Here is a 25,701-nt window from a genome sequence, read left to right on the forward strand (position 1 = left end):
ATACACCAAAATTACTCGAAATGATGGTCGGTGATGGTGGGATGTCAGATGAACCAATGGCTGCTACTATAATGCGCGGAAACACTGAGGTAATAGGTGGAGAACAATAACGGAGCGTGCTCTAGTCTCTACAGTTGGGACTATTTGATCTGTGGTACGATGTATAAGTGAAGAGCCAATATCACCGGGCATGATATTACAAGTATGATACTAGCTCATATCTCAGTTATACACCTTCGCATCTAACCCAGGGAGGATCTGCAGATCCTTCTCTCCGTAGGTGTATTTACCATCCTCGGAAACCTTTGCCTCCCGCGTGCGTCTCTGCTGCTGAGTCTGCCGCGCCTTTACCCACTGCTCAGTAGTCAGATGTTGCCCCAACTCCGTAAAGACATTCTGCGTGAGCCCGAGCCGGTTAAGCAGAGGGCTGTTCTTGATCGGGTCCAGAACAACATGATTGTTCGGCCTAGCAAATAAGATTAGCCGACCATCTTACACTGAAAGGGAGAGATGTAGACTCACCTGGCAAAGTAAAGCACCCCCAACCGATCCACATGCGCCTGATCAGCGGGAGGCACATGGACCCGATGAATGCTCGATTTGATCAATCCGCCCGTGAGAGCAGTCAATGCATCACAGGTATTGATAGTGATGGTTCCATCCTGTGGGCGGACCCATTTCCACTGTCCTTCCGAGTTGAGGATTTGCAGTGCGGCAACGGGTTGGCGGAAGAGCAGAGTCACCGTGCCCAGATCGGTATGACCGGGAGAATATAGACCCCCGACTTTCTTGTTGAGTTCGGCTCCACGCGCTGCGTAGTGCATGTAGCGGAGGTGATCCTCACCCTTTACGTCGTACTGGTGATCACGGACGAGTTGGTCTTCGTCCGGCAGTTCAAGCAGAATGGCGAAGAGACGGAGGAGTTTTTCGACTACCTCGGTGTGGCATTTCTGTATCATTGGTTAGTATGAGTTGATTACGAATAGATGATGTAGAATGTTTACCCGGCTGAATTGCTCGATTTCGTCAATGTTGTCGGCTAGAATTGATGGTTGCTGACGTTGATGATAGCCGTCAAACTTGGGGATGTTGTAGACTTGGACGTTGTCCTTGATGCCGTTGCCAAGACTAGATGTATTAGCATAATAGCATGGTTATATAGGTCTAGGACCTACATTCTGTGTCCAGCTGGTCTGTAGCCGTTGTATTCTCCTCTATCTAGATCAGCGCTGCTGTGATACTTGAGCTTCTCTTCAAGAGGAAGAGCGTAGAACTCGCGACCCAGAGCGAACTGGCGGTCGATTTCCTCTTGGCTGATGTTGAAGTTCTTGACGTAGAAGAAACCTTGGGAGTGAAGTTAGCTCAGGCTGAAGATACAATTCAGACTACTTACCAACATGCCGAACAGCGTGGTCCAGCTGCTCGACGAGCGATTCCTTGCCGCCTGGCTGATCATATTGGCTCAGGTCGAGGGTGATGAGTTCGGCCCAGTCGACTTATTGGTTAATTCTTCGAACCACACGGCAAGCCAGAGGAATTACTTACGATTTTCCTTAGTCACTGGGACATGGTCGTATCTGTCAATGAGTCTCGCAGGCATGTTGAAGAATAGAGTTTGTAGCACCAATTATGACACTATTGTTTGGACCCCATCCAGCTGGGAGGGCCCGAGTAGTTATGGCCAAAGCTCAATGCGTCGTATACTTTAACCCCGCACGGCATATGTGACGAAGATACTCGGCAGAGCACGCAATTCTTATCTAGCGTTTTACACCCAATCTAGAACGCACGTTGTATCGTGTCTGAATCATGTTAGAGATAGATAAGGGCATTTCTGCTAGGATTGGGGCACGCCATCCCGCACCCGGATGTTGCACTCTGCAGCTAACAGGTCCGAGTAAGCCTATCATATTGTGTTGCTTTCCCATCACGACAATAGATGGCATGATGGCAAATATGTCAACACTACTCCACTTGATAATCTATCATGAAGAGGGGTATTGAATGATCAGATAAAGATCCTGCCGAACCATGAAACATGCCCCTGCCAGAGGAGGTTTTCACGGAGAATTGTCCGACACGAGGAGACAGGGGCTCGGCAATATGTCCGGCAGCGACTTGAAGACACGAAAAATAGGTGTTTGGGGACTTTTCAAAGAGGTGTTCAATTGGTACCCATCCGATTATCCGACAAATGAACGCAAGTACGTTGTCCGTCTTGGCTTGACCATAGGATACTCACCATCTAGGTTGCTCTTCAAGCTGGATTTATCCATTCTTGTCTTCGCATGTCTATGCTGTAAGTTGCAACCTCGGGGAAATAGAGAATATTTACTGACCTGTTCTAGTTTTCGTAAAATACCTGGGTATGTGTCGAGAGACCACAGCCTCTACCGATGCTAATGCGCTCCAGACCAAACGAACATCAGCAATGCATACGTTAGTGGGCTCAAGGAAGACTTTAGTCTAAACGGCAACCAACTCAATTATTTCAACGTCTGCTATTACACTGCCTATGTTGTCTTCCAAGTTCCTGGTCTCCTGTTGATGTCTCGACCCACGCTGTAGGTCATTATCCATGATTCTGGAAGAAAACCCTAATTAAAGGTCCAGGGCCCGATGGCTACTCCCCTCCCTCGAAATTCTTTGGGGCATATGTACCTTTGCACAGAGCCGAGTCACCAATGTCAGCCAGCTATATGCACTTCGTTTTCTCGTTGGCATGTTCGAGGCGCCCGTATTTGCTGGAACACACTTTATCCTGGGTTGGTCTTTCAGCACTATTGTTTCGATTCCAGCTGGCTAACCTTTCTCAAGGTTCATGGTACTCTGGCCCCGAACTCTTTAAGCGAGCTGGAACATGGTTTATCTGCAACGCCCTCGGAACCATGGTAAGCGGATACCTGCAATCGGCAGCGTACACAAATCTATCCGGGGTGGGCGGCATGCCCGGTTGGAAGTGGCTTTTTATTATCGACGGGATCTTCACTATTCCCGTCGCCATTATCGGCTTTTTAGTGTTTCCGGGAATCCCAGATTCTCCGCGACCCTTCTTCCTTTCAGAAGATGATATCGCCTTGGCCAAGGATCGGGCGCGAAGAGCGAACATCCGTCGTCCGGGAAGGATGAGCCTTGATGTCTTTAAACGCACGCTCAAGCGTTGGCACATCTGGGTTTTCATCCTTTGTTATGCGTGAGTCAACTTTGATCGTGAACTTGAATAGAAAATTAACTCGTTGTGTCTTAGGTGCATGATTATATCTTCTTATCCTACGTCGTATATGAACCTTTGGCTAGAAGCAGAAGGTTATTCAGTGCCACAGGTCAACAAGCTACCGACGGTTACTTACGCAATTAATATCGTTGCCTCGTGGCTCGGAACTACGCTTGCTGCTATTTATCCGTCGTGGCTTATTTATACAATTGCATCTGCATGCTGTTTATTTTCGTCGCTATGCATGATCATTTGGAACATTCCAAAGGCCTTGAAGTAAGTACGGACCTGCTGTGATAGACGTCCAGTCCTGCTGACTGTGGCTGTGTTGTAGGTTTGTTGCTTGGTACCTCTTCGGTGCGGCTGGGTGTACAAGTCCGATTCTATATTCGACGGTTAATACGATTGTGAGGGATGATTCTGAGGAGCGGGCGCTTATTATGGTATTTCCCCTTAGTTAACAGACTATATACTCAAGAGACAGGACGGTATGTTAACTACTAGCAGGGATCAATGATGACTTTTGGCTATTCGTTCCAAATATGGGTTCCATTGCTTCTCTTTCCTACTGCTGGTCCGGACGGTGCTCCGCGGTGGCGAAAGGGGTGGCCCGCTGCATTCGCGTTCTTCTTTCTATTGTGGGCAGGATTTATTGCAGCCACATTGATATACAAGAGGTAAGGGCAGTGCATCCATTACTTTATTATATTTTCTAATGCACGGTACAGAGAGCAGAAAGGAAAACAGGTGCTATATATTGGTCCCGAAACAGAAAGCGGAACAGAGGATGGCGAACCGATTGTGGTGGAGGTCGCTTCCAGTGGTAAAGACAGAACCTGATTGTTCGTAGCATCGGCACGAGCAGACTGAGTTGTGAGACCTTTCGTGCCAGCGAGCTCAGGTTGCTTGAAAAAGACATGACGATACATAAAAGTGTGAAGAGATTCAATAAGATGATCAGCTGCCCTAACAAGGATAGACTCTGCGCCAGTACCGACGCCATAAGTACTCCTCCACTCTAGTAATATTCCTAGCTTTCTGGAAGGGACCTTCAAATGCTCTGCTAGTCGATAGTAGGCCTTTTTGAGCTAAAGGTACCGCAAACTCCGCAGCACTGGTTGCACATCGCGCGGCTTCCTCAACCATGGATCTCACCTCACCGAATGGGATACCTGTCTCCTCAATGTACTCCAATACGCCTTTCACAGAATGAATCTCGCCTGCCGCTGCTGCCGCTATGAAAACGTGTTTTCCGGACCAGTCAACCCTGAAAGGATTGGCGCCTTTCTTCAAGAGCAGCTTAATAACTCTGTCTTTGCGTACTGCTAGACAGGACGAATTAAAGCTGTAAAGATTTGGCCTGCTCGTTTCATGACTCTGTACGTCAATATCTGCACCGTACTTGAGCAGCAGATCAACGGCCTGCTCGGCAACATCTGGGTCAAAATGATCTGCCGCGTTGGGCAGAAGCCAGGACCAATTATTTGGTTTAAACCCTGCCTCGAGAAATTCTGTGATAATTGGAATGTCTCCAGTCTTCACTGCGATCTGAAAGGCCTGCATATGCCAGATGTCACCTACTTTAAGTTTGAGGTTCATATGCTGTACAGCCAGCTGGAATACTTTAGCTCCCGAACAGACCAGAGATGTCATTGGGTCTAAGCCACTTGACACCTCCGGCACATGGATCTTTCTGTCAATCAGAAGCTGGACAATATCCAAACGTGTCTGCCGCACTACCTGATGTAAGCAACAACTAGTGGCAAACAAGAACAGACCACCACGGTCTTCTGGGTTGGGGTCGGCTCCCCGATCAAGCAGTAGTGCGACAAGCTTTGTGTGTCCCTTCTCCACTGCAGTGTATACAGGCCTGGTAAATGTTGAGTCTTCGCCGTCTGGGGCTGGGCCGTTGGGATCTGCACCGTGATCAAGCAACAGTCTGGCAACTTCAAGATGACCCCAGCGGACTGCATCGACTAGGTACAAGGTTAAGCGATCTTTCCAGTCCTGTGGCTGAATGACTTTGCGTGTGTGTACCCAATCAACCTCTAACACACGGTCAAGCAGTCCCACATTGCCTCCGAGAGCCGCACCAGCAGCAAGACAAACAACAGCGGAAAAGTTCCCGTCTTTGATGATGTTATCTACATCGATTTTTTGGAGGAGAAAATCAGCTTTATCAGGATACTGGCCAGACACACAGCCGACGCGATACAGAACGTCATCAAGTGGAACGACTCGAGTAGGTTCCGATGAGTCGTAATTTGGTATGGCAAGCTCGGCGCCGTGATCCAAAAGGAACCTGGCCAGCGGTATATCTCCCCACTCAAGAACCTTCAATACCAACTCTTGAGAGTTGTACTTAGGATCAGAGAAGTAGTCCTTTGGTATATTGGGCTCCAGGAACAGCTGCAGAATAGGCAGACTCCGAGCGCCAGCTCTGAAGAAAGCCGATGTTTCATCTTTACCATCCTGTCGGTAATCGGGTGTCAGGGGATTGCACCCATGTTTTAGAAGCAGCTTCACCAGCTCGTAGTGACCGAACTCCGTTGCAACGGATAGAGGCTGGTTTATATCCCCGTCTTCCTTGGTAAAAACCAGCTTTACCCCATGTTCCAGCAGTAGTTGAACAACCGATTCATGGCCTTGCTGGATGGCGATGGTTAAAAGATTACCACGGGCACATAAACTTTGATGGGATGTTATAACATTTGGATCGACTCCAGCATCCAAGAACAGCCGAACAACATTTGCATGTCCGTACATGGCCGCAACAGTAGCCGGATCACTGGGCTTCCAGCGGTCATAGTGTATGTCGGGGCGCGCGGGGATCCCGGCTCGAAACAACCTGCGGACACAATCCACGTTTCCATTTCCAGCTGCTCGTTGCATTGCACGGCTTTCGCTGACATATAGGCGGCTATTTCTGAACATATGATTGATTTTTTGGTCCACGAGCGAACTCGTAAGATGGTAGATTCGACGGTTGGTCTGGGACAGTGCTGCCAGATCGAGGTTGTATTCGATGTAGCTTACTATGTCCAGCAATAGCTCGTTTGGCAGGTCAATAAGACAGGCCATGGTGACGAGAGTCGTAAGTTCGAGTGATATATTTAGTGGGATCGTTGCTTTGAGAGAAGCTTACAAACGAGGTTGTTGGTATTGATTCACTCAAGCAGATCCCAAGGTTTGAAAGTCCTCTCTGGACACTACATATCCTTCTGCCTTGCGTCTCTATATATGCACAGTGACATTATGTTATCTCTTTCATGGCTGCTTCTGAATGGAGTTATCTCCATTGTCCTTGTGTCATGGCTGTGGCCGCTGTGGCCGCGGCAATGGCCACTGCAGTTGTGGCCGCCATGATTGGAGATGAAAGGTAGTAGCTCATGACTTGCAAGTTGAAATGTTATCTTTCTTTACTCGATACAAGGAAGAGCAGCTCTCCATATTCGATGGGCACAATTCCGTCCAGCCCTCCTTCAGGACTGGAGTTGCCGATACGTGACAATCACCTGGCGCAGCCGTTATGCTCGTCTGTTAGATTCTGCGCCAAGGTTAGGTTTCGCCTGTATGTTCAGTGTCTACCATGGGCCAACGCGTGACCGCCTTATTCATCAAGCGGCAAAAAACGTTGGGATCCACGTTAAGAAAAGGAACTCTGATTTTTCTTATTATTCACAATGCTTTACAAAAGAAAAGTGTGATTCAACGTGAGTGCGATGAAAGAGTTTCAAGTTGATCCGGAGCATAATGCAAACCCTAACTAAGAGACGTTCCACTCCTCCATTCTTCTGCAATTAATTCCCCGGGTTGCGCAATGAACCATAACATCACGAAGGACAAATCCGGCTCCCAATCTTAGTGAGACGGAAGCAACCTCATATATATCCCGATAAATCGATGCCGCCATATCAGCCCTCAAGCCTTCCAGCCGCAGGCCCATCTGGCCCCACTCAGCCCCATCATCTTCCCGCTTACAACCCTCATCAATGTCCATTATGTCAACCTGCAGCGAAATATCAGTATCACGAAAAATGCGTAATCTGCTACAGCATGACGAACCTTTCTAACTGCAATCCAAACCATGGCCTCGTCACCCCACGTTATCCCAGCTACCCTAACCTTGCCATCACTGAACCACTCCTCATCTTCCTCATTCCACCGCTCAGCAACTCTTCCGGCCATCTCCCACATACTTATTTCCCTAAATAATCCTCCTCTCCGAAAGTAACAAACTCACCCGCTCTCCAAAGCAGTCCCATGTTTGCCTGGACACAGAGTCGCTTTTAACCACCTGTGACGCGTCTTCGGCTCACACATAGCACCGAATACCCCACTTGGCGTCGCGTTGAGCGTCTCACCCGTTGCCTCGCGTGTCGATGCATTGATGACGTGGACTTCACCAATAATCCTCGTCTGTTACCCCCGCCTCATCAGGCAGTGATATGATTTGACTAGACTGGAGAATACCCTGTCACTGCACTAGTCGTAGGAGCACCATTCCTGATTTGGCCACCACTCCGCATTTCTCAAAGATCCTCTCCAGCTTACCATAGCAGTAATGGATTAGTTAACTTACAGGACTTAACGTAACTCACGGCCGCACCGGCCACCCCTAGCACACCGCCCTAGAATCAACTGTACCACTCATCCCTAATTCACTGCCTTTGATAGAAATAGTGGTTCCATGTAGAAACGTGTTGGGCGGTGTCGGGCGGGTGGCCGGTGCGGCCGTGAGTTACGTTAAACTCCATGGCTTACTAATGTTCCAGCATACTGACGGATATACAATTAAATGCGATGCTAATGAGCCTCGTTTCATTGTCAAGCCACACTTTTATATATACCGTAAGTGCCTTGTAATGGCAAATGACACTACCGCATTGTCTTACCGGTGTGGCGTTTAAAGAGAGACTTGGAATTCCCTTTGTCGGGTTCTATTACCACACAAAGCGATGTACCAGTACAAAGAGCGATGCCACAGGAAGGATGTTGCCGTTGACAAAGGAAGAAAATGTAATATAAAGCAGAAGTCCGTCTAAAGTACTGCTCTATATTTTATTTACCAAGGCCTGCTATTCTTGTGACCTTCTCGGCAGTCCGCACCCACGACTCGATGAGAGGGAGCTTATGAAGCGCCAGTTATCCTTCTTTGAACCATGAGGAGGGGAGGAGGGGAGGAGATCTTCTGTATCAGAACCTTCGTAACGGTGCAATTTAATTGGTTGCGAAGTGTATGATAATCCCCCCTCCCCCGCTCCCAATAAATCGAAGGCCGGTGACCGTCGATGGCAGCCAGGCATTTCCGTAAGTTGGGAACCCAGTCTGGTCCATCTGCCACAATATTTCGATTTCAACTTCTATCAAGATACATTTCGAGTATTCACAACTTCATTCAATAGTCGCGTGGGATTACCCCCTAAATGGCACAGTATCCCGCGGCCCGACTTACTGCACACGGTATTCTTCAAGAATAAGGATCACATTCACCTTGTTTCGACAATGCGAAAATACACGGACGAGGGCGATTTTGGCCACCTGGTCCATGATTTCCTATTAGCGACCGTCCAGAACATGCGCCGCAGAAACAGCCCGGCTCTTCGCGATAAGAAGCAAGAGCGACAGGACCCTTTACCTTCCTGTGGAGATGTAATAGTGCCAAGTACAGATACGACCCATCCTCTATTGGCGTGGACCCTTATATGGAAATGCACATACAGCAACTCCGTAGGGTTCTACGAAAAGGATACAGTACGGTATTGGGGATACATTATGTGGGATGCGGCCCGATTGGAGAATACTGGAGCCACAGGAGTATTGAAACGTCAGTGGAAGATAGACTGGGGCGGCGATGATCCGGAGAGCTTTCACTGTGATGGTGATATTCGAGTTCGATGCTTTATTTGCTTCTGGTATCAACTATGACAGGCTACTACTAGTATTTACGCGATGGGCAGGATATAAGATAACCATTCTTCGTAGACATTTTGAGTAACTCATCAGACATACATAACTGACGAATCAGCATCACCAGCAATAAGATTGGCAATGCAACCTCCGTCGTATTCCACCTCATCCTAGACACCCAACAGTACCACTTTCGGAGATTGTGCAAGTAAGCAACCCAATTCATCCATCCGCCCCATACCCAGTTAAAAAAGCACATGGCATCCCGCACTCACCCACGGAACCCCAACCCATCACGATCCATCCGATCTCTTCCCGGCGATCCAGACCATCCTCAACCAAACATCAATGATCTAATCATGATCCCTCCTTCCAATAACCCCTCTTTTCTTGGTATCCACCTAAATATCGTATACTAAGCATATCTGCCCCACCCAGTAACCCCATCACCACTCTCTCCTTTCCCCACTACCATCCCAAACATAAATACCCCAGCAAATAGCCACAGAATGTATCGTCCCATCCTCCGACACCCCCTGAAACATCATCTCATCCAAACAATGTCCATCCCCACCCAATACGATACCATAATCATCGGCTCCGGCCAAGGCGGCACCCCTCTCGCTCGAGCCCTCGCGCTCGCGAACCATAAAACGGCCCTCATTGAGCGGGAGCATATTGGCGGATGCTGTGTGAACGATGGCTGCACGCCGACCAAGACGATGATCGCGTCCGGGAGGGTCGCGTATCTCGCTAAGAGGGGTGGAAAGTATGGTGTCCAGATGGCGAATACGTCCGCTTCCACTGGGAGGGATAATGGTAATGAAGTGGTGATCGATATGAAAAAGATCAGACAACGGAAGAGGGATATTGTGGATTCTTTCCGCACGGGAGGTGAGAAGAGACTTAAGGATGCGGGGGTGGATGTGATTATGGGGGAGGCGAGCTTTGTGGATGCGAAGACGATGGTGATTATGGATGGGAGGAATGGAAATGAGAGAGTTGTGAGGGGGGACAGGATTGTTATAAATACGGGTTGTCGGCCTGGGAAGGTCATACTTGATGGATTGGAGAGGGTTCCGAATGAAAGGGTGTTGGATTCTACGTCTATTATGGAGCTGGGGGAGGTGCCACGACATTTGGTGGTTGTTGGAGGTGGGTATATTGGGGTTGAGTTTGGGCAGTTGTTCAGGAGGCTTGGGGCTAGGGTTACGGTTTTGCAGAGGGGGAAACAGTTGCTTCCTAGGGAGGATAAGGAGTTGGCGGATATGTTGTTGGAGATATTCCGGGACGATGGGATTGAAGTCATGTTGGAGACCACGCCGATTGAAATTGAGAATGCCTCAGAGGATGTGTTTAATGTCGCAGTTGAGACGAGACAGGGGAGGGAGGCTGTCAAAGGGGCTACGCACATCCTCTTTGCAAGTGGAAGGGTGCCGAATACCGAGCGTTTAAACGCTGCTGCTGCGGGCGTGAAGATGGATAAGAGAGGCTATGTCATCACAAATGAGTTCTTGGAGACTTCTTCGCCATCAATCTACGCCATGGGAGACGTCAAAGGTCCGCCGTCGTTTACACATATCTCATACGACGATTTCCGAGTACTCAGGCCCACATTGTTGGGGTCCACATCTGCAGATGAGCGGCTCTCGATTAGAGATCGAATCGTGCCGTATGTCGCCTATACGGACCCTCAGTTCGGACATGTCGGGCTGCATGAGCATGAAGCAAGGGAAAGGTTCCCGGCCCGGAAGATCCTGACTGCGCAGATGCCAATAAGCTATGTGGCTAGGGCGTTGGAAACGGACGAGACGAGAGGTGCCATGAAGGCTGTGGTTGACGGGGAGACTGGACAGATCTTGGGCTTTACATGTTTAGGCGTTGAGGGCGGCGAAATAATGAGTATTGTGCAGACTGCCATGATGGGAAATCTGCCTTATCAGAAGTTGCAAGATGCTGTGTTCGCCCATCCAACTTTTGCGGAAAGCTTGAATAATCTTTGGGGTTTTCTGAAATGAGGGCTTTGCTTTGGGGATGTTGATCAATAAAATGTGAATCACCTGTGTCCAGTTCTCCACATATGGTGCGAGCACTTACACATACCAGTTTGTTGCATAATCAAGCAGTCCCTTTGAAATAAATACGGGCTGACTGTGGATTCCTCAGTCAAGCCAGCGCATCATTGATCTTGTGATGTGTTTTTGACTCCTTATTTGGGGTCGAAAACGGGTGGCTTCGGATCCATCTGACTCACGACAGCCTCGCCCGAGATTACCCGACATCAGGATCTTGATCAAACCAACTATTATAAGTCTTGTATTCATTTGAATACTTACCGGTTCTTCAAGTGCTAAGTATATGTTAAGTATCATACAGAATCTCGCATCTTCAAATTCAAAACAGACTTCCTCTATTTGCCTCCATATAGCTTTGGCTACCCGGTGCGCTATATCAGCTCAGAACGATAGAGCCTTCTCACCACTATTTTCTACAACAAATCTATCAAACCTTCTTCTTATTCTTCTTATGGCAAACTTCATCCGACATCGACCCTTCCTAACAGGAGCGCTCACCATAGCGACTGTCAGCAGCGCTGTCGCATATCTCACCAAGCGACGACTCAACCAGTCATGCCCCACAATTGCAATCACGGAAATACCAAAGGCAAGCGCATGTCGCAACCTAATTGAAACACCATGTGAAGCAAATACACCGATACCATGGGGCGTCACAAAATCGACACTGCTATCGTCATGGTCAGGCGGAGATAAGACCTACTGGGTCCCATCCTTTGTAGCAGTTCAAGCTGAGGTGCCTGTGTCACAACTTTCGCAATATGGGCTATTCAGTCACGACGGTGTCGACCAAAAAGACGACGCGCATAGCCTGTCGAAGAATCTCGTTGCTGCATTCTTAGATGCGCGCGCGACAGGTTTAGAAACATCGGTATTGGACAGAGATGTTCCGCCTTTATCCTTTACCCCTTCTTCTCGTTTATTCGGACGCCCAAGCAAGATGGGAGCATTTATGCTTGGGACTTGGGATGCTGACCGTGGAATGAATGTTCGCCCATCGGACTTGCCTTCTGATGCTTCAAAGCCAGTCACTGAATTTGGTCCTAATGAAGAAGCTGTTAGAAATGGGAGCGCTGTGGATACAGCTGGTGCTGTGATGTACTGGATGTTTCCAAAAGCATTGGTCGAAGGAGTGGACAAGGCTGCATCATATGGCTTGCCGTGGCGGTTGATGGACGGTGGTTTTCAGGAGTTCATTGTTGAAAGGGTTTCGGATGAGAAGGCGAGGGTGACCTATGTTACTATTGAGTGCACAAATTTGCATCCTCTTGGCCAGCAACAAAGAGACTTTAAGATGCTGCCGTGGCTGCTTTATGAGGCGCATGTTCTTTATGCACAGATACTGTGGTCGAAGACTTTGAGACGGCTGCAGCGATCGCAGACGACTCTAGAATAGATGAGTCAAGCCAGATAATGATACCTCTCCGCTTATTCCTAGTCCTGTCTACTTGTTGCTCTTGTAGGTAAATACCCGACAATCTCCAAGTCGGGAAGTAACATAGACAACTCCTTTTTGGGCTTATCGTCTCTTATTCTTCGGCGAAAAAGATTTCTTTTTTAGCCCGCCCCAGATTTCTCCACGCAAATTTAGTCCCTTTATTTCAATCATCCTTGCAAAGTTCTTGTCCTTCTCCATCTGCTTAAGATCAATACCCAGCGCACTTGCCATGAGTGGAGCAAGATCGTGTGCCGCACAAACTCGAAAGTCGCCACTCTGAATACGCTTCTTGTTCCGCCGTTCCAGTCGGTCATTCAAGCCTTCCACTAGCGCTTCTGAGAATGTCTTTCCATTGGCATCAATCATAGTCTGCTTAATCTTTTTGGCTTCTTCTATGGTGAAGTATGGTTCCCCGATGTAAGATGGGTCTGTGACTTTATCCAGACGCTTCTTGGATGAGGCGTTATCGAAATTCTTCAGATCGAAGATGAGGACGTGGATTCGATACCACAGTGTAGGAGATATGCCTGAGCCTTTGAGGTCTGGAAGGGTGACCAGTGGTGGTGGTGAGGGTGGGTTGGATTTGTCTTGGGCGTCGGTTATATCGAAATGTTTTGGTGGGGTCGCCATAGTGCAGTTACGGAGCTTGAGTGTACTTGAAAGGGGCTAGTATGTGAAAGCATAGAAGGCCTCGCAGAGATGCAAAGCGGTATGGACTCAAGTTCTGTCATATTTGCGTTGCTCTTTCGTGGCATTATGTCACTTGTACGAGATCTTTGCTTCTCGCAACAAGTCAGACTTCGAAAGGCAAGCCACACAGCGCATTGCTGAAGTTTGATGACAAAGCTATATTCGCTATGCTACTATGTCGCTTTCATATCGAATAGAGAATACAAATCAGCTTTTTCCGAACCTAGACTACTTCATGAAACGTTTGATCTTGAAAAAAATTTATCAGTGGCAAAAGCCACTTCTCCTGCTCAGTACCACGTCGAATAAATAACTCGACACAATGCTGAACGTCAAGCTCCTCATCATATCTGTCTTATTTCGCATATCGAATGGCTGATTGTCTGGATGATATCGATCTTCCGATGGCTCTCCCAATCAGGTCACTGTGACCGAAGTCTCGGAGATAGTGACGAGTAGAGGCTTGGCTATTAGTTCCACCGACACTCGTGAGCTGCGCTTATCATGAAGACAATGACTGACAAATCCTCTATTTTCGGTCGGATCGGTGCACATCATTTCCATTTAGATAACCCACATAATTCTTAATCCTCAGTCCCGTAAACACCCATGGTTCTACAATACTACCGTAAAATCAGACCACGCAAGCAGTGGAGACGACGCTTCAACTTATTGATGAATAAGAAACTCTCGTACCTGCATTCCTTCCGGCTCCTGACCTTCCGAAACGCCTAGCGCCCACTTAAGGTAATCCTTCTACTCCCCACTACCGTCATATCATGCTCATCTGGCCATCAATCAAGGAGTGAAGATTGCGGAGGCTAAGCTTGTTTGAGATTGGCTGTGCTTGGCTTTGATTCCGCATCCTCTTGGCGTTGCTTGGCATGGCGGAGATAGTTTCCCTTCTTCCATCTCCTGGGCCGATTTGGCTACTATAAAGGTACAGAACATCATGGCCACAGTTACAACATCCAGGCACAGTCTTCAAATTGTCTCTTCTTTGAACTCGAGACCACAATGTCCGCCGCCCTGTTTCTCGGCCTCCTAGGCCTCACAGCCCCCCTGGCTGCCGCAACCGCGAGCACCCCAGGGCTCGAGCTGGCCTACTCCCTCGAGCGCGCTACCCAAGGCATCAGTATTTCCTCCGATGGCCGCAAATTCCTGTCCCAGCGGTACTCGACCACTCTGCCCCCTCAAATTGTCGAGCTCCTAGACGACAACTCCACGGCCCTCTACCCAAACACCGCCTGGAACTCCTACAACTCCAGTGACCCTACCTCTGACCCACGCAAGACCTTCGTCAGCATTGACGGCGCCCGCATGGGTCCCGACTGTCGCTACTGGATTGTCGACGGCGGCTCCACAGGAGTGAACGGCTCCACCAAGCTCGTTGGCGTGAACCTCACCACCGATGCCGTTGACAAGCTTTACTACCTCGACGCCATGAAAGCTTCCGACAGCGGCATTGATGACGTCCGCTTTAATGCCGCTGGTGATGTTGCCTACATGAGTGACACTGCCGGTGCCCTCCTTGTCATGAACATGACCACCGGCACGGGTGTGCGCGTGCTCTCCACCGACTCTTCCGCTCAACCCTGGTTCCCTATGATGTACAACGGTACCCTGGTCCCCGGGTACGGTGCCGCAGGCAGCACCCTCTCCGTTGGACTCGATCAAATCGAGGTCTCTCCCGACGGTGTCTACCTGTACTACCAACCTTGCAATGGAGGTCTGTATCGCATTAAGACAGCGTATGTCGATGCGTCTCTGAAGAACGCGACTCTTGCGTCGACGCTGGGAGATTATGCGGAGCCGTTCGCTCTGACGCCCAGCACCGGTGGTAGTACTATTGACGGGGATGGGAACATCTATGTTAGTGATACGAACTTGCTGGCTATCTGGAAGGTTACGCCTGAGGGACGCGCGACAATACTTATCCAGGATAAGAAGCTGCTTTGGACGGATCTGATGTGGGTCACCGCTGATAAGAAGCTTTGGTTGCCTGCTTCGCAGATGAGGCCTGGTGGTGATGGGTTGATGGCCGATGGGCCGAACTATATCTTTACTTACCCTATTGATGCGGGGCCGTCGCCTATTGATCATGCTTAAAGGTCCTTGTGGCTGGTGGTTATGGATGAAGTGAGGGTCATGTATAGTATTACGTTGACAGAATGATAAATGTATATTGTGTGGTTCTTCATGGACATGAGAAGTTCTGACTCAGTTGATCATTAGTCAATAAGTGATGGGCTGAATTGTACGGGGGATGATTTTCTTAAAGACGTAAGTTAGAGGGCCACCTCAGCCTTGCCAGCGGCTACCGGGCACCCCGGCCATCAGAGATATCCCAGCCTCTGTATCCAATGAAGCCTTTCACATCCCGCCTAGTGCAGCCTTGCAGATGGACCAAAAAGGGCTGAACAATTTTCTTGCGCTTACAGCATAGTTAATGGAGTTGACGGTATTCGAGCAAGAAGTTTCGTATTTATCATGAGCCTCATGCACCACAGGTCTACGACTGAAGGAGAAATGACGACATTCGAAGGCGCGGATATTTAACGAGCAATTACAGACGACATAAGAGTAAGTTCTCCCGAAGACGGATGTAATTAGTTAGAAGTAATGCTAATACGGCGTTGTAGATAGATCGCAAGCATGTTTTGCCCGTGAGTCTCAACGCCTATGGTTTACCTTGGAAGTGGGATAAGGTATGTAGTAACTTCAAAATCTCTCATGCTAGTTCTATTTTTTTGATTGAAATATAATTCTCCCAGTTTAATTACGACTATATAATTATCAATAAAGCCATGTTCAACAACTTCGAAGAGGATCTATTAGCACACACGCGACAGCTTAGAAACGAGAGATATATAACGCAGCTTAACAGCAATCTGACGGATCTTGAGGTTAAAGACCGAAAAAGATACAGACGCACTGGGCTTTTGCATGAGATCACAAGACTTCTGAGAGCCATCGGTTCTAGACACAAAATCAAAGCTTCTGGTACTTCTTCTGATCTTGTGCTGGGGGCAGGGGTTGCAGGAGTAGCAGCCGGTGGATATGGGGGAATGGGAGGAATGGAAGGAGAAAATGTCGACCGCATTTCACAAGTTCAATATTCGGAAGAGGAATTTCCCGCTCAGCTTCCTGGTGCCCATTTTCTTGTTAACGAGGAAGTTGATATCCATAACAGTTCCGTGTCCGAGGACCACGGGGGGCAGTCCAATATTAGCGATGTGGTACACACCTCAGCTAGTGTTGGAATTTCGCTTCGAGCCAACCGCTCTCCTTCCGTTTCTTCGGTCATCGCTCCATCTCCTAACCCTCTGACACAGGATGGACGCCGCCCAGGCCCTGCCGAGTTCAAGAATTCTCGCGAAAATCGGCCCTTGTGGCTCGTTGAGCGCTTTGCTGCTAGCAAGTCGGAGGTTCACTCCGATGAGTCCCTTCCCTCTTTGCCTTCAAGCACGACCGATGTAAGAGAACCAAGTGAAGAGGAAGATGATATGGAAGGCATAGTGAACGAGCTTTTGGATAGATATACAGCAGCGTGATACTTCAGTTTACCCGTCACGGCCAGTTAAATTAATCTAATTCGAATTCTTTCTCTTTCATCTAGTAAAAATGGGTTAGTGAAGCTCGCAACGCAGACATTCCAAGATTAGGGAAATGACAACAAAGGTTGGAGTGGCGATGGAAAGGAACAAAAGCATGGTTCGTGAAAAACGGTCGATGATCTCAGAAAAGCAAATACCCCTGCTCGGCATAGAAGACCAACATCCGATCCCGAATAGGAAGGCCCGGGAATTCCGACCGCAAGGCAAAACTGCCTGTCTATCACAGATCTTGCATGCAAATATTGTGGAATAATCTGGCTGCCTGCTCAAAGACATAGTTCTGTAAATGAGTTGAACCTGTCTATGACGACAAAGTGGAGTTCCATGCTGGCAGTGTCTGGGATCCATCACTTGGTAGTCGAGATGAGGGAATTTCCACTCGTCGACAATGTATACCGACGGGGGAGACTTCACGCCTCACTTCTCGAGTACTGATATATCTCTACTTCTAATATATGTCAGTCATTTGAGCCAAGCAGAATACAAGCAAACAAGGTTCTCAGGAACGCATATGAACATAGCTACGAACACCTCACGTACGTCTAGGACGACAGCCACCCGCAAATCCTGTCCCCACTGGTTTATGCTACAGTGCTTACAAGATATATGTACCTGATCCTTCCCGAGCACCGAAGATCGACTCGGCCCCCTGGAAAGGATGGCGTAGCGTAACATACATAGCTTAGTTGATCCTGCGGCCCGAGCATCCCCGGCGATAGCTCATTTTCGGGTCGAAGGATGGATGGATTGGCATTGCTGCTGCTGCAGGCTCGGCCAACAAACTCCGTCATCAAGGTTATAGGGCTTGCTTACCATCCACCAAGCGCTAAAAGGAGGTAATCGATCCTACGTCGCTTGGTTGCTAAGATGACGTGGGTGAGTGTATATGTGACAGTCTTATGCGTTGGCAGTCTGACCCGAGTATCCGACTGGCTGTTCATGTAGACAGTGTGTTCATTGGAAATGAAATCAGATACAGGAATGTAAGCTCAATGACGCCAGTTTCCGTGCTATAAGTTGCTAGATTTGAGTTTGGGCGAGGATCGGCAGGGCATATCAGCTTGACTTGTTATTGGAGGATAGACAAGGCCTTTCATATCGGTGGATTCTACCATTGTCACAGTGCATCCCTGTGAGGGTAACACTGCATCTGCAGTTTGGTCTTTAACGACCACAGCCGGATGAAACGGCACGAGCGCAGACCAACCCCTTGCCTGCTAATTCTAGGAAATGTAGCGATCGTTGACGCGGCGTTGTGCACAGGCCAATTAGCATAACTCATACCATGTGACAAGCTTATACACGTACCCCGATGCACCCTTGCTGTTATTCCAGACCCCCATCTGTGCCCAGGCTATAGCCGGTGAAAGAAAGCGGCCGGTTAGTTATGCAAAACCTTGATGTCTCGGTACAATGTCATAACGCTAATATTTATCCTGCTATTCGCTCCAAGGGGGTCGGCGATCGACATGACCCCTCCTTTCGAAGCCTCGATGTGCCGCAACAGAACTCCACTCTGCAGTTTCCCCGCTCGGCCGGTATGGCTCGAATCACGCCTACTTTGTAGAACACACATCAAGGCCTTGAAGATAACACGTTGTGACTGTTCCTCATCGGGACATCGGAGGTCTAGGGCCGAGCACCACTTGCATCGGAGTGATGTATGGAGGATAGGCCGAGGTCTTTTCCTGCTAATAGCTTCATGCAGCTTGGCTGGTAGCGGGTCGTGTGCCGGCTTGGTAAAGCATTGGCTGAGCTTGTGCAGCTTTGCCTCGACATAATCAGGCCGGCTGTTGCAACGTCAGGCGACTCCTTCTGAGTACAGGAGATATGATAAATACCATCTGGGGCCCCGTCACAGCGGTGTGCATTCGATACCAGCCAATGCTTTCCTTCACAGTTTGGTTGTCGGTTATTTCTATTTTCAGACCTCAGCATGATCCACGAAAATCTTCATGAGGCCCTACAGGGGCGTTACCTAATACTAACAGCTGGCTTAGTGAGTGCAATCCTTCCAGACGTCAGGGGTTGGTGGTTGCTAACGCGTGCCTCTGATGACCCCAGTTATTCTTCTCCTTGGTGGGAAAATGTTTTTACGAGTTGTACATCAACCCTTTGTGTAAGATCGCCGGTCCAAAGCTGGCGGCAGTTACCCGCCTGGTGTATATGTATCACAACCTCATGGGAGACGAGCATACATGGATGAGAAACCTTCATCTGGTTTACGGAGACACTGTCCGGATCTCACCCGATCAAGTCAGCTACTCGTCCGCCGAAGCATGGAGAGATATCTACGGCCATGCTAGTGCAACCAAAAAGTCTACCGAGAAGGACAAACGATTCTTCGGCACCACACTGAATGGAACCCCAGATGTCATTCGCGCCCCAGCCGCCGATCATTCACGCTTTCGTCGCAACTTTTCGCATGCCTTCTCGGACAAGGCCTTGCGCGAGCAGCAGCCGCTCATCGCTCATTATGCGGACATGCTCATCGACAAGCTCCGAGAAATTGTTCAAGCAAATCCCAAGGCAAGGATTGAGATGGTCATGATGTACAATTTGACGACATTCGACATCATGGGTGACTTGACATTCGGGGACCCACTGAATCTGCTGAAAGGTACGGGCAATGTAGCATGGGTGACATCCATCTTCTCCAGTGTGAAGATCAACTCACTCCGACGTATCGCACGGTACTATCCATGGTGTTCTTATTTCTTAAACTCCCTCCTCCCTCGGTCGTTGAAACAACGGCAAGCGTCTCATTACCAGTCATGCAAGGACAGGGTAGATTGGCGGGTTGACCAGAGTCTGGATCGGCCTGATATTTGGGGTTTGGTCATGGCGCAGAAAGAGTCCCTGCGCTTGAGCCGCGAAGAGATGTACGCCAACTCCCAATTATTCATGGTAGCTGGGACGGAAACCACCGCGACTGCATTGAGCGGCCTTACGTATCAATTGTTGTTGAATCCCGACAAATTAGAAAAGATCACCAACGAGGTGCGCGACGCCTTCGAGCAGAGTTCGGACATCGATATGCTGCGGTTAGCCCAGCTGAAGTACCTGAACATGTGTATCGACGAGGGCCTTCGAATGTATCCCCCTGTCCCTACTGGGATGCCTCGTCTCACTCCCAAGGAGGGTATGGAAATCTGCGGCGAATATATTCCTGGCGATGTGAGTGATGTTTACTCAGCGTACCACCTTTTCTTTTTGCAAGTAGAACCTGAAACTGATGTGTGTCTTCAGACGGCTGTCTCTGTACATCACTGGGCGACATATCGCAACCCGCGAAACTTCACCCGGCCAGACGAGTTTCTTCCAGAGCGATGGGGTAATGACCCGCAGTTTGCTAGTGACAACAAGGCTGCCTGTCAGCCTTTCTCTTTCGGTCCTCGCAACTGTCTGGGGAAAAAGTAAGTTCCTCTAATCAAGGTGTGTCAATGCTCTAATAAGCATGTCTGACGTCTGAAATAGTCTCGCCTACCATGAGATGCGACTCATCCTAGCCAAGGTCCTATACCACTATGATCTAAGACTGGCACCTGAATCAGTAGGCTGGGAGAAGCAAAATACGTGGACGCTATGGCAAAAGAACCGATTGATGGTCCAACTGACCCCGCGAGCTTAAATGGAAGCCATTGATGCACATCTGAGCGTCTAGGGAAATTGTGTATAGGCTTAGAATAGGAGTTGTCAATTTCCAGAGCATATGGACTTAAGCTGTTATGGCGACAATTGATAGTGATTGTTCTTTCTTTTCTCAAAGTTCAATGATGATGATGATGATGATTCCCCCAGTCGTTCTTGTCTACAAAGTATTCAAACGATCTTCACAGCAGGTGCCGCAGATACAGCGCGCTACGGTACTTGACCGGATAGTCAAATTATCTGCGTAGTTGCAGCGAGTTACAAACGGGAGTCCGACAGTCCCCGCAAAGACGAGGGTCAGAGGCACAAACTGCAACATTGCGGATGGCAACACGACTTCCCGAAGCGGAAAGGCACTGGCGGTAAGCAAATCACGCATGACGTCATGTGGCACTGTGGCAGCGATTGGGGGGCGACGTGTCCAGCGCAATCGAGTTCCGACCGCCAGAAAATCGCGATGAATCGTGGGAATCCCCGGCTTGCGCATGCTAGATGCACGATGGTTTCATGCTTCATTATGACATGCGCGGTCGCTTGGGTATGACGTCTGAACAGGCTTTTGAGCCTGAATGGTTCCCACGGTCGCATAAGACAGAATTCCCGCTTACTGATCCAATGTGACGAAGCAATGCTCTAACAGGGTTAAGACACGGGATCCTGCGAGAATTGTGCGTTGTCGGCTGATCATACTGATCACTCTTCCTCCAAACCATTTACTTCCCAGCGAGAGCAGCGAGTATCGCTGTTGATGTTATGCTACCTAGCCTGGCATTGTTTGACTAACAGAGGAGGTCGCACAGAAGAGGCGGCAGTGTGGTATTTGGTGATGAATGCTTGGAAGCTCAGTATACAGTGTCGTGGATGGCATCTAGGCTTCGTTTCTGATCTTTGTATAAACATCGTTAACATTCGCAGAAATACTTAACCGAAACTCGGAGCGACAATTTCCCATCAGCCGGTAAATATTCCCAGCTATGTGATTCGACCTTGGGGTTTCACAAGGCAGGGTGGTTAGCCTGTTCCTGCCGCATGAAGGACGCTGGGTCAGAGCTCGGGGCTTTGCGCTGCAGAACCTGACGAGAGCTCCATGCAGGTTTCCCCCAAACTACCAGCAGCTTTTACAGCAAAGAGGTAGCTCGAATAATCGAGTAGGTGTGTTGTAGTCAGTCTCAGCCTGCAGAAGGCTAGTCCATGACCTGCCACGTCCGTGCTCTGTAAGAAACAGCCTGCAGGGCGAGAGACCCTCCCAACATTGCCGGTGATCCCTGGCCAGAACACCCTGAACCGCCACCAAGTTATGATCCTTGTTGAGACGCTTCACTGCTAGTCCATGCGCAGTGAATCTGTCGCAAGTGCAGCTCAACATGGCCAACCCTTTCCACCGATTTCATTGACTCTGCAGCATCGACGACTTCCCGCCATGAATCCAATCTGTTCTGCCAAGGTAACCCATTTTGAAGACTTGTGCGTCCGGCTCCACTGCCCTGTTGTGCGGCGGAGGTCAAGGAAAGTGGGCCTGGTTGGGGAAGGGCATTGTTATGCTGATAGGCTTAATGTGCAGCGACGAAGCGTGACAGGATTCCGACGTTTCAGCTAGTACCGGGGAGAATTTTTCGATGGGTGACAGAGACTGGCACGATCTCAACGAAAGCAAGGTCAGTGACAGGACGTCGATAATGAGAAATGAAGGGGACGGGGGGATTGCTGTCACGCCAATTGCGATCGCCTATATTGCCGGGATGGGTAGGATTTCCCTTCAGCGGGTGGATGATTGGCTACAGGCTCATCTCTTTCATCCCGGTGATGTTCGGCAACGTACACCGAAATCCAGGCATGTCCTGGCAACAAGATCGAAGTACGGAGGAAATACTCCAGCTTACCTGATGGTGATCTAGGCCTCTGATGCCGCCAGATAATAAGATGACCTGTGATCCGGAGAGTGAAGTGAGGGTCACGCCTGCCTAGAACGGTCGGTTCTGCCTAAGCTACATGAGTGCAGTCATGACAGCTGCATTAGACCAGGGTAATACCAGGTCTGGGTGCGCTCGGAGATGCCACCAATGCAGGAAAGCTGTTGCGGTTAGTGGGATCCAAGCGATGGAATCTTCTCGACAGCGCCAAAGCTGGGTGATGCAACCCAGACGAAGACGGGCCGCTTCCGAGTGGCCTAGTCTGACACCTGGTGATGAAGGTTGGACCTCCCATTTCTCCGAGACGGCGACGTGGTCTCAGAATGTTTTGGCCCGCAATCGGCGTTATTATTCGATAATCGCGGACGCTAGGGTAGGGGCCGCGATGGCTCTCTTTCCCTCCTAGCCGATAGTAGGGGATGTGGATTGTGATGGAGGGGGGGAAAGAAGGGGTGAGAAGGGAGAGAGAGGGGGGGAAAAAAAGAGGTGATTGAACTCAGAAGCAAACATCCATGCAAAACGGGAAGGATGGGCGTGATCGTGGCCTCACATGATCGGCTAGTTACTGAATTCAGAAGGTTGATGGCTGAGGTGTCAGGGTGGTTTGCTGCTGTATCTCGGCTGGACTGGTTTTGATTTCGAATCCCCATCGACCATGCGTGTTTACCCTTTCCCAATGCCAAGGATATCTACCTCCCTTGAGACATTTGTGGCACATCTGATTGGGCTTCGGAATTGCTCGCGTGGGAGTCAGATTTCCCATCGGTGCCCGAGCTCTGGTGGCGTATCGCTACTGTGTATCTGCTGGCCTAGTCCCCTTGTACATACAGGTAGGTAATAGAGGGCTGCTACGACGCACTTGCTGGCATGAGGGCCCGATCACGACCAATGAGTGAGCTAGTGCTGGGCATTCTTACTATGGTTAGGTCCATTCCCCGTCACGAAACCTTGCGACCTGAAATGCGGACAACCAACCCTGCCTGTGATGCGGGTGACGATTTGTTACCGGCCGGTAAAACCATGCACACGATTGCGCAAAGCCATAAAAGTGAGCCTATTTACTTGAGTCTTATTTCTTACCTATTCCCATGATACTACTTAGTCCCCGCTTATCACGGACGCATGCAAAGTCTTGGGTCCGAGGGTATTCGTAGGGAGTGTAGCGTGTCTCGTCCCCTTCCGTCCCGTCATTCCACCCGTGCCCATGCTTAGTTTGTCTCGGTCTCAGCCCGTCCAGTGTGGTTCGAGAATGATGTTTGCTGGACGACCGAAGCCTCTATTCCCGGGCTCTGGTGGAGATCAGGCTCCTTCCTCCCTTCATGTGTGTCCTTCCCAACTGGGTTAATATCACCCTCCCTCGGTGAGGGGAGTGGTGGAAGAGGGCAGTGTACTCTAGTCGACGATATCAACTAATAAGCGCTGCACGACGATCTGGACTCTCGCATTGCCACCGAATGACCCGGTCAAACGAGGCGTGCACTCTCGAGATGAGATGGCGTAGCGCATATCCAAAGCAGCCCTTGTGATTGGACGTATTCTAGGCTGGAAGGAGGCTTGAGGCGAATATGGAGTCTGAGAGGGGATCTGAAGTTGCATGGTTGAGCGGTGTATTGGGCGACATTAACTGGAAAACAGTTCCGTGAGCCCAACAAGTTCCTGTCTGTTGATGTCAAGCAGAGGCCGGAATGAACTCATAGTTACATTTGAGTCTTCGGATAGGCTGCGCTTGCTGCGATCGCAAGGCCCGCGGCGCGTCAGGTGATTCGCCCGGAAACCCGCCGGGAGAGGGGTTGCCGACCAGGTTCCACCGCAGCCATGCAGCCTCCATGGCTGGTCGACAAAACTGAGTGGCCGGCTGTTACTTCCTCTCGCCAAAAGTCTCGATAATTGGGTCAACTGGTGACTTTCTGCAGGCGCGATCAGTAGCGTGCCGCTTTTTGCCACTGCCGATGGACAGCCTCCACACCCCTGGTTGATTGACTGGGCCGCAGACTCCATGTGTTCATGGCGAAGGGGAGGGACAATGGAAAAAGAGAGTTAAGACCCGACCTGACTTCGGGTACTAGACCCGTACAGTATTGAGGTAACTTAAGGCAACATCACATCAGGTACGCATACTGGTGTGTTCTGGATACACAAAGTCAAAGTACTTATTGTATCTTGGTTTTCTTTGGTATTATTGCGGGCCCAACAAGGTACACCCGCCCAATTGACTGTGTAGCAATAGTATAGTACTCCGTACTCCACAATATCTAATGGTAACTACCAAGCTGGGAATTGCCCTTCATGAACGAAGCCAAAGTATGGTACAGGGGTCCCGAAGATCCCAGCGGCGCGGCCAGCTAACCTCAAAACGGCAATTGAGACAGGAGGAGCTTGCGTTTCCCAGGCCTTGGAAGGGGAAGAAGAATTTCGCTTGCTTCATGATGAGATTCCTATGCAGGTTAGCTCCGGGAGCAAGAGTCTGGCAGGAGGAGGATTTGCCAGTTGGGTTCTACCGGATCCGACACTTGGACGGCCGAAGATATTTACTGCCTACTACAGACTACAATACTAACTCTTACCTCGAAGTTCCCTATTGACATTAGCGCCCCCGGTAGTGATTGGGCGGATAGCAGTGCCACCAGCGACAGGCCGGGCCAAGACTGGGGCTGCCCGCAGGCTTATCCTCTTTGGGACTGGTGGTTCCCGATCCTTTTTTCTTTTCCATACGGTTGGAAGTTACTGATTCTTTACTGACTGAACTGACGGGCTGCCTTCCACTCTCGTCCTCTCATGTCTCTCTCTCGGCTCCCTCCCCGGCCGGAAGCCGTGAAGTCTCGATGGGCCCGCGGAAATCTGTCGCAGCCTCTGCTGCTTTCCAGAAACAACAAAGTCTGTCTTACACCCTCTCATCCTCACTGCTGACTGGCTGTCGCGTTTTAAGCTTCCTCCCCTCTGGGTCTCTGAGAGTCTGGGTGCTGTTCTGTGTATTTCCTCTATTTTCCTCCCTCCACCTCTGTGCATTTCCCCTTTTGGTTTGATTTGTTTTATATTCGAATTTTCTTGTCCCTTTGCAGTTCCTAAATGGGTAATTTCGGGGATTCCCTATTTTCTTCGTACCCTCTTTCGCCCACTTCGTTTCAATGCCGTATTCTTTTCACACTCGGGTTTTAGTCGTTGGATTTTATTTTATTATTTTTCGAATTTCCAATCT

The 25,701-nt window shown here is 49.5% G+C and overlaps 10 protein-coding genes across 10 annotated transcripts; 5 read left to right on the forward strand and 5 right to left on the reverse strand.

Annotated features, from left to right (window-relative positions):
- Nucleotides 1-222: 222 nt before the first annotated feature.
- On the reverse strand, nucleotides 223-1,600 carry BDQ94DRAFT_162903 (uncharacterized protein; the record flags this gene model as incomplete). The annotated part of the gene is made up of 6 exons (XM_026769631.1): nucleotides 223-466; nucleotides 523-950; nucleotides 1,005-1,128; nucleotides 1,176-1,344; nucleotides 1,394-1,495; nucleotides 1,546-1,600. 6 exons carry the CDS (start codon nucleotides 1,598-1,600, stop codon nucleotides 223-225), a joined length of 1,122 nt encoding a protein of 373 aa, XP_026621400.1.
- A 503-nt stretch (nucleotides 1,601-2,103) lies between these two features.
- BDQ94DRAFT_162904 (major facilitator superfamily domain-containing protein) lies at nucleotides 2,104-4,054 on the forward strand (the record flags this gene model as incomplete). The annotated part of the gene is made up of 9 exons (XM_026769632.1): nucleotides 2,104-2,299; nucleotides 2,349-2,366; nucleotides 2,414-2,564; nucleotides 2,614-2,765; nucleotides 2,818-3,193; nucleotides 3,248-3,490; nucleotides 3,549-3,657; nucleotides 3,719-3,891; nucleotides 3,943-4,054. The coding sequence occupies 9 exons, from the start codon at nucleotides 2,104-2,106 to the stop codon at nucleotides 4,052-4,054; spliced, it is 1,530 nt and encodes a 509-aa protein (XP_026621401.1).
- A 126-nt stretch (nucleotides 4,055-4,180) lies between these two features.
- BDQ94DRAFT_174851 (ankyrin repeat domain-containing protein) lies at nucleotides 4,181-6,295 on the reverse strand (the record flags this gene model as incomplete). The annotated part of the gene is made up of 1 exon (XM_026772414.1): nucleotides 4,181-6,295. The coding sequence occupies one exon, from the start codon at nucleotides 6,293-6,295 to the stop codon at nucleotides 4,181-4,183; it is 2,115 nt and encodes a 704-aa protein (XP_026621402.1).
- Nucleotides 6,296-9,684: 3,389 nt separating this feature from the next.
- BDQ94DRAFT_183596 (mercuric reductase) lies at nucleotides 9,685-11,286 on the forward strand (the record flags this gene model as incomplete). Its single annotated transcript, XM_026774453.1, has 1 exon — nucleotides 9,685-11,286. One exon carries the CDS (start codon nucleotides 9,685-9,687, stop codon nucleotides 11,140-11,142), a length of 1,458 nt encoding a protein of 485 aa, XP_026621403.1. The 3' UTR covers nucleotides 11,143-11,286.
- A 191-nt stretch (nucleotides 11,287-11,477) lies between these two features.
- On the forward strand, nucleotides 11,478-12,724 carry BDQ94DRAFT_152254 (uncharacterized protein). Its single transcript, XM_026767929.1, has one exon. The coding sequence runs from the start codon at nucleotides 11,483-11,485 to the stop codon at nucleotides 12,593-12,595; it is 1,113 nt and encodes a 370-aa protein (XP_026621404.1). The 5' UTR covers nucleotides 11,478-11,482; the 3' UTR covers nucleotides 12,596-12,724.
- On the reverse strand, nucleotides 12,719-13,267 carry BDQ94DRAFT_174854 (uncharacterized protein; the record flags this gene model as incomplete). The annotated part of the gene is made up of 1 exon (XM_026772415.1): nucleotides 12,719-13,267. One exon carries the CDS (start codon nucleotides 13,265-13,267, stop codon nucleotides 12,719-12,721), a length of 549 nt encoding a protein of 182 aa, XP_026621405.1.
- A 1,077-nt stretch (nucleotides 13,268-14,344) lies between these two features.
- BDQ94DRAFT_174855 (uncharacterized protein) lies at nucleotides 14,345-15,436 on the forward strand (the record flags this gene model as incomplete). Its single annotated transcript, XM_026772416.1, has 1 exon — nucleotides 14,345-15,436. One exon carries the CDS (start codon nucleotides 14,345-14,347, stop codon nucleotides 15,434-15,436), a length of 1,092 nt encoding a protein of 363 aa, XP_026621406.1.
- Nucleotides 15,437-18,830: 3,394 nt separating this feature from the next.
- BDQ94DRAFT_152256 (cytochrome P450) lies at nucleotides 18,831-21,058 on the forward strand. Its single transcript, XM_026767930.1, has 4 exons — nucleotides 18,831-18,943; nucleotides 19,009-20,121; nucleotides 20,194-20,360; nucleotides 20,422-21,058. The coding sequence occupies exons 1-4, from the start codon at nucleotides 18,881-18,883 to the stop codon at nucleotides 20,573-20,575; spliced, it is 1,497 nt and encodes a 498-aa protein (XP_026621407.1). The 5' UTR covers nucleotides 18,831-18,880; the 3' UTR covers nucleotides 20,576-21,058.
- Nucleotides 21,059-23,662: 2,604 nt separating this feature from the next.
- On the reverse strand, nucleotides 23,663-24,162 carry BDQ94DRAFT_152260 (uncharacterized protein). Its single transcript, XM_026767931.1, has one exon. It carries the CDS (start codon nucleotides 24,099-24,101, stop codon nucleotides 23,898-23,900), a length of 204 nt encoding a protein of 67 aa, XP_026621408.1. The 5' UTR covers nucleotides 24,102-24,162; the 3' UTR covers nucleotides 23,663-23,897.
- On the reverse strand, nucleotides 24,152-24,600 carry BDQ94DRAFT_152261 (uncharacterized protein). The gene has a single exon (XM_026767932.1). The coding sequence runs from the start codon at nucleotides 24,331-24,333 to the stop codon at nucleotides 24,175-24,177; it is 159 nt and encodes a 52-aa protein (XP_026621409.1). The 5' UTR covers nucleotides 24,334-24,600; the 3' UTR covers nucleotides 24,152-24,174.
- Nucleotides 24,601-25,701: the final 1,101 nt, after the last annotated feature.

Source organism: Aspergillus welwitschiae (assembly GCF_003344945.1).
Source record: "Aspergillus welwitschiae strain CBS 139.54b unplaced genomic scaffold BDQ94scaffold_46, whole genome shotgun sequence".
Taxonomy (NCBI): Eukaryota; Fungi; Ascomycota; class Eurotiomycetes; order Eurotiales; family Aspergillaceae; genus Aspergillus; species Aspergillus welwitschiae.